At 46.6% G+C, this 13351-nt stretch overlaps 1 protein-coding gene across 1 annotated transcript in view; it reads right to left on the bottom strand.

The window, feature by feature from the left end:
- LOC115088743 (protein LEG1 homolog) overlaps nt 1–13351 on the bottom strand; it is a 68216-nt gene that overhangs the window by 44650 nt on the left and 10215 nt on the right. The window contains exon 2 of the mRNA XM_029596981.1: nt 9458–9547. Coding sequence (XP_029452841.1) covers nt 9458–9547 — 90 coding nt within the window. The remainder of the gene's footprint in view (nt 1–9457; nt 9548–13351) is intronic.

The following is a 13351-nucleotide window of genomic DNA, read 5'->3' as shown; positions in this document are numbered from 1 at the left end:
TCCAGGCCTGGCCCAGTGAATCTCCGAACAGAACTCGCTGGATAATTTGACTACTGCCTTTAACCAGTTGCACGCACAGATGAATACACCGACCATCACAGATAAAGAAGTTACACTGCCAGTAGTGATGGTCAAGACAAATGTACCTCAATCTACCCCAACACCCTTTTCAGGGGAAGTTTGGAAATGTAGAGGATTTATCAATCAATGTTGCATGCACTTTTCTCTGCAACCTAATCATTTCCCTACAGCTTATGCCAAGACCACCTATATCTTGTCTTATCTGTATGGAAGAGCGTTGGCTTGGGCCTCTCCGCTGTGGGAGTGCGATGACCCTATCCTGAATGATCTTGCTGGGTTCCTTGAACTGTTCAGATCAGTATTCAATGACCCTGCCTGGTACACGACAACAGGATCTACGTTGGTTCATCTGAAACAAGGTAATAAACCTTTGCCAGACTTCGCCATAGAATTCAAGACGTTGGCATCAGAATTACATTGGGACCCAAAGTGCCTGAAGACCCTCTTCTTTGGAGGACTGAACTCCCGGTTGAAAGATGAGCTGGCAGTTCGGGAAATGCCTGAGACCTTAGCTGAACTAATGAAGTTGGCAACAAGGATTGATCACCGACTTCGAGACAAGGTTCAAGAGGTCAAGAGTCCCAGAAGACCACTTCAGGGAGAGACTCGAGTTAAGTCTGCACCCAGGCCTATTCCCTCAGGTCCAGTTGCTGGCAAAGAAAACCAATGCAATTAGGCCGCAGTCACTTGACTTCAAAAGAGAGAAAAACTCGAGAGAGGTTGGGACTATGCATGTATTGTGGACAAGATGGTCATGCTGTACAAACATGCTCTATATGTCCGGGAAACTGGCAGACCTAAGTCCTGTGGGAGGACTCTTCTTAGGTCTAACTGCACCCTCTCATCCACTCTCTCTCTTCTTGTATCCTTAATCTGCGGACCTCTAGAATACCAGACCCTTGCCTTAGTGGACTCTGGGGCAGGGGGAAATTTCATTTTGAAAGATCTAGTGGAACATTTGCGGATTCCCACCACTACCATGACTCCTCCACTACTCCTATCTTCTATTCATGGGGAGCCCTTACCGGGTGAAGTAACCCTGCTCACCGAACCAGTGAACTTACATACTGGTGCTCTTCATACAGAGACTATTTCCTTCTTTGTGCTAGAGAAGGCCATGCACCCTTTAGTACTGGGGCTACCGTGGCTGCAGAAACATATGCCTCAATTCAACTGGGTCACTTTGGAGCTTTCACGTTGGGGCCCAGATTGCCATGGTAAATGTCTGATGTAGGCCTCTCCAATACCCTGCATGCCAACTACCCCATTGTTGCCTGGGTTGCTGCCTCAATATGCATCTTTTCAAGATGTATTTTCCAAAGAAGCCGCAGACGTACTGCCTCCACACAGATCATACGACTGTGCCATCAATTTGAAGCCTAACACAGAACCACCCAAAGGAAGGGTTTATCCTCTCTCTGTAGTAGAAAATAAAGCTATGTCAGAGTACATACAGGAGAATCTTCAGAAAGGCTTCATAAGACCCTCTAAGTCTCCTGCCGGTGCAGGCTTCTTATTCGTAGGGAAGAAAGATGGAACATTACGTCCATGCATTGACTACAGAGGTCTAAACGAGATCACTGTAAAGGACCGCTATCCCTTACCACTCATCTCGGAGCTAGTCGATAGACTACAGGGAGCCAAGATATTCTCCAAGCTTGATCTTAAAGGAGCCTATAACCTAGTTCGCATCCGCTCTGGCGATGAATGGAAGACGGCTTTTAATACCCGGGATGGGCACTTTGAATACCTGGTGATGCCCTTCAGCCTGTGCAACGCCCCGGCTGTCTTCCAAAACATGATGAACGACATTCTGAGTGATCTACTCTACCAATGTGTAGTTGTGCACTTAGACAACATCTTGATATTTTCCCAGGACCTGAATACCCATCAGAAAGATGTCAAAAGAGTGTTGCAGAGACTTCGCGAGAACTGTTTATATGCCAAGTTGTCTAAATGCAAATTCCACAAGGAGTCTGTGCCTTTCTTAGGGTACATCATTTCAGTAGAGAAGGACCGGAAGGCTCATCTGCATACTGCTCCCAGCATCCCCCGGGAGAGGAGTCCAGAAGTCACCACAAGTGATCCAGGGATTGATGTCCACAGCCCCAGCTTCCAGAGGCCCCACCCCCTTTGCAGTAGAGGAGGACCTGAACGGCGTGCGAATCTCAAACCCTTCCCTTAACTGAGTGAATATTAATTTAACGGTGGTTAAAGAGGATTGGTAAGTATTAGAGATGTGAATCGTGTGATCGATCGTCTTAACGATCGATTTCGGCTGGGAGGGGGAGGGAATCGGATCGTCGCAGTTTGGGTTTTTTAAATATCGTGTAAATCATGTAAATCGTTTTAATTGAAAACCGGCACACTAAAACATCCCTAAAATAAATCCCCCACCCTCCCGAACCCCCCCAAAATGTCTTAAATTACCTGGGGTCCAGTGGGGGGGAGGGCGGGAAAACCGGAACACTAAAACAACCCTAAAACCCACCCCAACCCTTTAAAATAAATCCCCCACCCTCCCGAACCCCCCCAAAATGCCTTAAATTACCTGGGGTCCAGAGGAAGGGTCCCGGTGTGATCTTTTACTCTCGGACCTCGGACCTCCGTGGTCTGTAGAAACAAAATGGCGCCGCCCTCCCCTTCCCCTCCCCCTTCCCCCAATTTACAATTTTTTAACGATAAATCGAGGGAATTGTTATTGTATCGCGGCTCTAACGATTTTTGACGATTTAAAATATATCGGACGATATTTTAAATCGTCAAAAAACTATTCACATCCCTAGTAAGTATAGCTTTCAGACATTTTTGGGCTTATAAAAGTTTGGTGAAAGGTGAAATTAAGGGATATATTCTTTAGAGTTTGTGTGTGTCTGAGGTAATAAGCAAGCCAGAGATAGTTAATTCTAGTGTTGTCTTCCCACCCACTCAACCCTTGATTTTTAGGCATGAGACACTTTCTCATTAAAAATCAATCAGGCTCTTATCTAAATCATTCTATTATACCAGCCCTTATTGAAAGTTTAATGATCCCCTTGTATGACACTAGCTGATTAATTAGTAAATTCACCTGTAAATTTAAAGTACTCTCATTCCAACTCCCTTAGTATCCTAAACTTAACTAGGAACTCAATAAAACTAAGATGAAGGCAGCAGTCCAGCAGCAAGAAGGGGACTTTCCAGTCTTTTGCATTGAGTGTCACATATATGATTTTTTACCCGCCGGTGAGAGATTGTATGTGTGCACTCAGTGCAAAGCGCTCCTGGCTCTCAGGGAAAGAGTCCAATCTCTGGAAGCTAGAGTAGCAGACTTGGAGGAGCTGAGGGAGACAGAGAGGTACATTGATGAGACCTTCAGGGACATAGTAGCCAAGTCCCAGATCCAGTCTGGCAGCCTCAGTGCTGCCTTGGATCAGAAAGGTCTCCCAGTAGGAGAACATCACCCTGGTGTAGCAGGACCTGCTTTCCTGTAGCAAGGACCTGCTCTCCAGGTAATGTATTCTCCTCTCGCACTGAGGACAAGTCTCCCAGGGCTACTGCCTAGGAGGGAAGGGTTAGGCTGGCCATCATAGTTGGTGATTTGATTATTAGAAATGTAGATAGCAGGGTGGCTGGTGGACGTGAGGACCGCCTGGTAATTTGCCTGCCTGGTGCGAAGGTGGCAGACCTCATGCGTCACCTAGATAGGATTATAGACAGTGCTGGGGAGGATCTGGCTGTCATGGTATATGTGGGCACCAATGACACAGGAAAATGTGGGAGAGAGGTTCTGGAAGCCAAATTTAGGATTTTAGGTAGGAACCCTACCCTACCCTCGCCTTGCAACCTCGTTGCAAGGTGAGGGTTAGCTGTGACTGCCGGGTTTAAATAACCCGGCAGCGTCTGACGTCATCAGGAGGCTGTCTTCAGTTTTCCCGCGCTGGCCCCTTTAAAACTAGAGCCCCTGCGTGCGCCTAGGGGGCGGGGCCAGCAGCGGATCGGCGGCGGCGTCTCCCTCGCAGGGAGTACGCCGCAGTAGGCCACGTCTCAGGCCTGGATGGCCGGAGGGGAGCACCCGCAGCCGGGGCGGGCCTCGTGGTCAGTGGGGATCGCAACAGTCACCTCAGTTGGGATAGCTACTACTAAGATATTTCATTTTCTTGACACTGCTGCTATATACTCTACTGTTTGAATTTAATTTCAGAATTGTTGAATTGTGGATGATAATTGCTTAGGTTCCCAAACATGCACCTCATGGGCTGCTTTTCTTATATAGATAACCCCAAATCTTTGCTCATGAACCTAATTTCCCAATTAGGCAAATTAATTCATTACAGCTTTACTCAATAAAAGCTGTCTCTCCCTCAATTAATCCCACTTAGTTTAGTTCCTTCCTACTATTTTACAGCTAAAGGAGTAATTAAAAGCCCTTTTACAATCCAAAATATGGTCTAAGTTTCATTTATTCATGGTAGCTGGGGTAAACATTTAGGATTTACCTCTTTTCTAAGCTGACTGAGCTAGATAGTCTGTGCCTTATTGCACTAAATAACAATAGGCTGATTAGTAACAAGGCCCATAACCAGCATCTCCTGAAATATTTACAGCACCAACATCTCATTTGAAGATACTCATTCAAAAACCTTTTTTGAACCACAGTGTCCCTTCATTATTTTTCATTGTGTGTTCTGTCTTGACTTTATTATAAGATGAATGGAAAAGGGACTGTCCACTATGTGTCTCTGTGAACATTGCATACTTCTGGTATGTGCAATATACTTCATAATAATATTAATAATAATGTCACAGTAGCTCTGAGCAAAACTAAGAAGCACTATTCTGCTTCCTAATACAGCCTCGCCCCTTCTGTCATTATGCGTCTTTTCCTGTTCTGTGTAAGGAACAGAATGGGAGGATGTGAGCCTGGAGCAGGCACAGCTGAGAAAAAAAGCTGGGGAGAGTAAGAGACGAGGATGAATGCTGTTTCTTCCTCCCCATTACTGAAATCAGCAAAGCAAACGTGTATGTGTGAGTGTGTGTGTGTGAGTGTGTGTATGTGTGAGTGTGTATGTGTGAGTGTGTGTGTGTGTGTGTATATATATCTGTCTCTCTAATTCTTCCCCCCTCCCTCTGTCAGACAGTCCAACTTTGCATTGTTGACTACACAGAGAATGAAGAGAAGGAGCTGGCATTCAGCCCAGGGGCGGATTGCGGGAAAATAGTGGCCCGGGGAATTTTTCTCCATACTGGCCCATGGGTATATCCAATTACACATACAGGGGCGGATTTTCAGAGCCCTGCTCGCCTAAATCCGCCCAAAACCGGGCGGATTTAGGCGAGCAGGGCCCTGCGCGCCGGGAAGCCTATTTTACATAGGCCTACCGGCGCGCGCAGAGCCCCGGGACTCGCGTAAGTCCCGGGGTTCTCCGAGGGGGGCGTGTCGGGGGCGTGTCGGGGGGCGGGCCCGGTCATCACGGCGTTTCGGGGGCGTGTCGGCAGCTTTTGGGGGCGGGTACGGGGCGTGGCTACGGCCCGGGGCGGTCCGGGGGCGTGGCCGCGCCCTCCGTACCCGCCCCCAGGTCGCGGCCCGGCGCGCAAGAGGCCCGCTGGCGCGCGGGGATTTACGCCTCCCTCTGGGAGGCGTAAATCCCCCAACAAAGGTAAGGGGGGGGTTTAGACAGGGCCGGACGGGTGGGTTAGGTAGGGGAAGGGAGGGGAAGGTGAGGGGAGGGCAAAGGAAAGTTCCCTCCGAGGCCGCTCCGATTTCGGAGCGGCCTTGGAGGGAACGGGGGTAGGCTGCGCGGCTCGGTGCGCGCCGGCTATACAAAATCCATAGCCTTGCGCGCGCCGATCCAGGTTTTTAGCAGATACGCGCGGCTCCGTGCGTATCTACTAAAATCCAGCGTACTTTTGTTTGCGCCTGGAGCGCAAACAAAAGTAGGCTATTCGCGCTCCTTTTAAAATCCGCCCCACAATTTGGTGAGTCACCAAAAAGGGACCATAAAATATACACAGAAATGCACAGACAAACTGAACTGGAAAGCTCAACAAGTTAGACTATATGTAATGCAGCAATGGAAAAACAGAAAATACCATCATTCCTCAGAAAACATCAAACAATAAAATCAAGAACTATAAAATATCACAATAGGAACATCATGCTAAAAATATATATTTCAAAACTGCTGATGAATAGAACCTCCAGTAATTTAACTCAGGGAAATTTTCAAAAATTTGTATGTAACACCAATAAAATATTTCAAAAAGAGCAGACATCAAATAATATTCAATAATTAAAACTAATAAGGATTTTAAAAAGCCCCTGCTGTCCCCTTCTGTGGGTGCTCTTGTTTTCCAGTCACCCTGATATTGTTGAGGATTAGGAGGTTATCCTCTCTCTCACACATACTCACATGACCATTCTCTCTCACACATTACACTGTCACATACATACACATTCATGCTCTTATATCCACCATAACCTCTCGCTCTCACTGACACTGACACACTCTCAGGCTCTAAGACACTCATTCCCCCTCCACACACAAACTCTTACTCCCTTGGATTTTCTCATACACGCTCATGCTCTCACACTCACTGGCTCTCTCACATACACACAAACACACACACCCAGGCAAGCTCCCAATCATTCTCACACAAACACACACTGACCCCCAGGCAGGCTCCCATTCATTTTCACACCACTCCCTCCCCATCCCCCAGGCATGCACACATTCATTCTCACACACAGACCCCCAGGCAGGCACCCATGCATTCACACACATACACCCCCAGGCAGACTCCCATTCATACACATGCACACACTAAAGGCAGACCCCCCTCTCTTTTGCCAGCAACCTCGGAAACCTCTCTCATTCCTCTGCTGCCACTGTCACTGCTGCTACATGGCTATTGGGGAGGTGCCGATTGCTGCTACTGACACTGAAGCCCATTCTACTGCCTACTCTGTGCAGGCCCCATGGGCTTCCACTTTCTCCATGCTGATATCGTACATTGTGAGATCCGCATAGAGAAAGTGCTATTCTTGCACATTCCCAAAGATTACATGTGCCAATCACTAAAAAGTATTTTTTTTTACCTTTGCTGTCTGATCTTAGTTTTCTAATTGGTTGGTCACAGGCTTTTTTTTTTCCACCTTCCCTTTCTTTTTTTTTTCTTTTTTTGTCAATTCCTTTTATATTGTCTTTTTTTCTGTTTCTTTTCTTTCCATCTTCTTCCCTCAAACACACAGTTAGGTTCTCATTCTCACATGCATTTCTCTCTCTCACACACTCACAGGCTCTCACTGTCACATGCTCTCTCATATAAAGTCTCTCACTGGCACATGCTGTCTGACTCTCACACACACAGGCTCTCTCTCACTCCCACATACTGTCTTGTTCAAGCACAGGCTCTCATTGTCACATGCTGTCTCTCATACAATCATTCATACACACAGGCTCTCACACTCACATGCTCTCTCTCATACAAACATTCATACACAGTCTCTCTCTTGCACATGCTGTCTGACTCTCACACACCCAGGCTCTCTCTCACTTCCACATGCTGTCTTGCTCAAGCATAGGCTTTCATTGTCACATGCTCTCTCTCATACAATCGTTCATACACACAGTCTCTCACACTCACATGCTCTCTCTCATACAATCATTCATACACACAGGCTCTCACACTCACATGCTCTCTCTCATACAATCATTCTTACACAGTGTCTCTCTTGCACATGCTGTCTGACTCTCACACACCCATGCTCTCTCTCACTCCCACATGCTGTCTTGCTCAAGCACAGGCTCTCACCGTCACATGCTGTCTCTCTCACACACACAGAGGCTCTCACATGCTGTCTCTGCAAACATTCAGGTCTCCACTCTCACACACAATCTCTCAACTCATCTCATACACGTACACTCCCGGACCCCCACTGGACCACCAGAGGCTTTTGGCAAGTCTTGGGGGACTCTCCTGACCCCCACAAGACTTGCCAGAAGTCCAGCGGGGGTCCAGAAGCGACCTCCTGCACTCGGACCGTCGGCTGCCAGTATTCAAAAGGGCGCCAATAGCCTTTGCCCTTACTATGTCACAGGGGCTACCGGTGCCATTGGTCTGCCCTTGTCACATGGTAGGAGCACAAGATGGCGCCGGCCATCCAGTGCTCCTACCATATGACAGGGTCCGGCCATTGGCACAGATACCCTGTCACATGGTAAGGGCAAAGGGCCATCGGCACCATTTTGATTAGTGGCAGCCGATGGCCCGGGAGTGGGAGATCGCTCCAGGGACCCCCACTGGACCACCAGGTACTTGTAAAACTTTTTGGGGGGTCGGGAGGGTGGAGGAAGCTAAGGGATTAGTTTTAAAGGGTCGGGATGGGTTTAGGGGTTATTTTTGTGTGCCGTTTTTCCCGCCCTCCCCCAAAACGATAAGAGAACCCCCACGATCAATATTGTGGGGTTTTCCTATCGTTTTGGGGGAGCCCCCGATTTCTGACGATTTTGAAAATATCGTCCGATATTTTCAATCGTCCGAAGCCCGATTTGCATCCTTAATTTGTGGAGAGTTGAAAAGGTAGAGGCTAAGGCCACGGAAAGGAGAGTTTAGGGTGGAGGGAAGGGGTTGAGGTAGGATCATAGTGATGAGAAACAGGAGAACAAGGAAGGGAAAAGAAGAGGCTCTCAGCAGTTGGAGGAGCTGCAGCTCTTCCTCTTCCATGCCACCTGCTGACAGACTCCATCAACTGATGGCTCCAGAAGAGGAAACGTTCACCAGGTAGTAAACCTGAGGCAAACCACTTTTGTGATTTGAGGAGCCACTTAGATTCCAGGCCCTGCCTTGGTTTTGGTAAAACATAAGCCTCCCCAGTTCATGGGGGGGCTCTGATTTTACCACCTGGTTTTGCCCCATCTCTATTTGCAATACAAAATGTTGCCGAAAGATTAAACTAGCTTAGGGATGTCATGGAGGTAGGTTATATAGCACAGACTATAGACAGAAGTAGCCAATGTCTATGAATGATTTCTCACGGATTTATTGAAAAAGCCACTATCATCATGATAGCTTGGTTTTTCTCTGGAGAAAAAGTGAAAAAGAAACTGTTATGAACATTAACCTTGCCGAATGTGATAACATATCTTGGAAGAGAGGGCTGAAAAACTGAAAGAGAAAAAGTAGTTAACTGTAGGTGGACTGAAGCTTTGAGTATAATCAATGTAACAGTGCAATGAGAAGCAAAAGGAATGAATTAGGGAGTCTAGGAAATGAGTGTGAAGAGAGGCACGAGGTGGCCCAGTGGAAGAGAAACAGCTCTCATTGCTGTACGAGGAGAAGGAAAGGCACCGTTCCACCGGTGAAAATCTGCGAGATCGATGCACACAGTACTTACAAGCCCACCAGCTTTTCTCAGATATGCACAGGGGATCTTCTCTATCTTTAAAGCCACAGATGGTTGTCTTGGAAGGATCAGCTAACCTGCCTGAAGCAAACAGAATCACAAATGATAATGGAAAACAGAAAGGCAGTTACTGCTTATAGTATTTACACAAGTACAATCTGTCTTTGAGCTCAATGTTAAAGTGGGTTGCCCCTGAGTGAAGGCGGCATTATTTGTGCGTACATGACTTTTATTTCTATCATATTATACAGTATTTTTAACAGCTGGGTGAAGTATTCAAGGTACAAGTATTTTCACTTTACAACATGCCCACTGAAAGGAGAAAGTTTTGAGATGAAATGCTTACTTGTGTAACCCCTGTGATGTTGAACCCGGATAACAGTTCCTGAGGCCATATCCTACATATCTATTTATGGTAGACACTGTTTGTATGCCATTAAATGTATTTCCAGAGTCCCTCAGTTTGCTCTTATATTTTCCATTTTCAAGTCTTTTGAACACAGCACTGATAATCACAGATCAAATAATAATGCAGTTACCATGCAGTGAATCACAAGGAATGTTGTTTGATGATTTCCAATATTTATCTTTTACTGATAAGGTGCAAATGGTGATTTAAAATCTTTACAGCTGTGCACTTTATTTTCAAGATGATACAAATGCTTTTAGTAAGTTTGTGACTTCTTACAGTTTTTTTTCTCAATTCAGACATTAAAGCCAATGAATTCAGTTCTTTCAATTAATGACTTCTCAAAGACTTTCTTGAATTCAGGATGGTAAAGCAAGTTAATTTGCTGCTCAAGTGGATTTATATCTTCCCCTCCCATTGGATATAGGGCAAATTCTGGTTTCCCTCCCAATGAAGTTTGAAGTATCAAAGAAGTACTTTAATGTTTTAGAGATCTAAATGGCTAAACCAGCAAATTTAAAGATTTATCCAGCTACATTCTAGCTGGATAATGAGTGATCCAACTAGAATTTAGCCACATAAGTCAGGAACGTTGCGGGAATGGGTGGTTAACTTATGTTGCTAACTCTGGTCATGCCGTTGGCCTGTTGCATACTAAGGGTGGGGGGGGGGGGGGTGCTGGAGTGTAGTCCGCCCTGAGTGTCAGCTGAGAGGAAGGTTGGCGGCCGCAAGCAGAGCCCATCTCGCTTACAACAGAAGAAGAGGGAGGTGCCAGTGAGCCGCGAGCAAAGCCCATCCCACTCATGGTTGAAGTGGAAGGAGGCCCCAGTTCACAGCTGAAGACGAGGAAGCTGCTGGTGGGTCGCAGCCAAGGAGCAGTAAGCATCTGACATCAACGTGGCCTGTGAGTGTGAATGTGAGCAAAATGACAGGCACAGGAAGGAGTGTGTGCGATTTGGAACCTGTGTGCCTGAGTAAGGGGTATGTATGAGCTAGGGATTTTGTGAGGGGATTGTGTTTGTGTATGAGAGGGAGCCCAAGTGAAGGGGTGTGTGTGAGTGAATGAGAGAGCCTATGTGCAGGGGTGTATGAGTCACCAGAAAGGGAGGAGTCGGGGAGGCACCAGAGCGGACACAGTGAAGACATCACTGACCGCAAAAAGGTAAGGCCCCTTATTGCTGCCAGAAACGCGCCCAATAGCGCCACCTTTCACGGTGGTGCTATTGGTTTGCGAAAGTCGGCCCCCCCCTTATCTGTGACCTTAGAAAATCCAGGCCTAAGGCCTGGATTTATCAAATGCAGTAAGTACCGCATGCGATAGCAAAACGGGTGTGTTTTATGCTAATATAGTATTTATCGCATATTGCGATAAGTACCTGTGCGAAGAGCTAAGTTAGTGCACATTGCGATACCATTTCATATTCTGCGATAAGTGCCAAACCTGATGTATTTCCTGAGAGAGAGAGAGAGACTGGCCATAATAGCATGTCCCATCCCTAGGATAGGCCCACCTAGTAACTCGAGGTGGGGATTAGGTAAGAGTGTAGGGGGTTAGGGGCCGCTTTCACATTCTACATGAGACGTACGAACAGAACAGTGGTCTCTTGTGAAGATTTGCTGGCCTTCGGAGTGAGGAAACTCACTCAAAGATGAGATTTGGGCAAGGGTCTCTCAACCTAGCTTGATGGACGCATTTGAAAAAGGTGTAGTTAAAAATCTGCGTTATGGCTGTGCGATACTCTTCGCAGAGAGCCTTATCCACCCCTACTCCTCCCATTTTTGGAATTTGCATCGCACCATATGATATGGTGCGATCACATGCGGTAAACACGTTTTCGCATGCATTAAAGGCCTATCGCATGCGAAAACGGGGCTTTTCGCATGCGATAAGCCCTTAACGCATGCGAAAACGCCTTACCGCATTTTGAAAAATGACCCCCTAAGTTTGTTATGAGCTAACTATGTGCTAATTGACAAAGGGTTAGAAATTGGGCAGTAGATTTCCAATTGATATGGGCGGGAAAAAGAATTGAATATCATCTACATATAATCGATAGGTGACACCTAAGGTAAAGAACAACTCACAAAGTGGAATAAGGTAAAAGTTAAACAGAGCTGCTTAAAGGGCGGATCCTTGTGGTACTCCTGTTTCTAGGGGAAATGATGGAGAGAATGTGTGATTTATGTGTATTTGCTAAGTTCTATTGTGGAGGTATGATTTGAACCAAGATTATACTGTACCTGAGATTCCTATATTGGCTAGTCTGTTGATTAGCATTTCGTGATTAACAGTATCAAATACTGCAGATAGGTCTAAAAAGACTGAGATGTATGATGTTCCTTAGTCGAAACCTAGATGAACGGTCAGTACTTGACAGTGGCGTAGCCTTGGGTGGGCCTGGGTGGGCAGCTGCCCACCCAATTTGGACCCAGGCCTATCCAACTGGAACCGGAAGGGAAGCACTGGACCTACAAAGCCGTTGCAGGATCCCATCTCCGCGTGGCAAAGAGGAGGACCCAGGGCCGGCGCGCCATTCCATGCATTTGCCCGGCACACATGGGGAAGCAATCCTTCGGCTGTATGGCCCACCGATCTTTCCCTTTTTTTGGGGGGGAGGGAGCAGAAGTGCCACACACAGCTTCTGCTTCCTCTCCCTCCCCCCCCCCAAGCCATACGGCCCAAAGATAGCAGGAGGCCGGTGGCAGCAGGAGAGGACAACTGATCTTCCTGCTTGGGAGGGGGAGGAAATGGAAACTGTGTGCGGGCTTGAATGTGTATGTGTGGGTGAGAATGGGAGCCTGGGTGTGTGGTTGTGTGTGAGAATGGGAGCTTGAATGCGTGTATGTGTGGGTGAGAATAGAAGCCTGGGATTGTTTGTGGATGAGAATGGAAGCTTGAATATGTAGGTGAGAATGGGAGCCTGGGTTTGTGTGTGGGTGAGAATGGGAGCCTGGGTTTGTGTATGGGTGAGAATGGAAGCTTGAATATGTGGGTAAGAATAGGTGCTTGAATCTCCTATAGTAGATACTTAACATCTATCATCATTCCTGGAAACTTCAATGGAAGAAGAAGTGAAGACTTCAACTTTGATTGTAACATTAGCTCTGGACTTGGATAGGGATTTTGTCCTTAAAATGTTTTTCCGGAAGAGAGATGTATTATTTTGGGGAAAAAAAATACCTATGTTCCTAGACGTTGCCAAAATAACACAAGCTAAAAGAAAGTGTTTTCCTGTGATGCATCCAGCTGTTATTGGTTTGGGTGCTTCTTTTTGGTTGTATTTTCCGTGCAAGTGTGTTATTAAGCATGCTGGGGTTAACTATGTTTTTTTTCGACCCCTTACAGTTAAATTCCTTTTTGAATAGCAAAGTCAACCCAGATCCTACATTTGTTAGAACTAGCTCTGAGTAATACTTTCCAACCATTGGCAAAAGGAAAAAGAAACACTAGCTATATGCAGTTTAGTTTCTTTTGT

The sequence above is a fragment of the Rhinatrema bivittatum genome, chromosome 3, assembly GCF_901001135.1.
Source record: "Rhinatrema bivittatum chromosome 3, aRhiBiv1.1, whole genome shotgun sequence".
NCBI classification, from domain to species: Eukaryota; Metazoa; Chordata; class Amphibia; order Gymnophiona; family Rhinatrematidae; genus Rhinatrema; species Rhinatrema bivittatum.
Note: the sequence above shows the minus strand (reverse complement) of the source record. Positions and strands in the feature narration are given on the sequence as shown.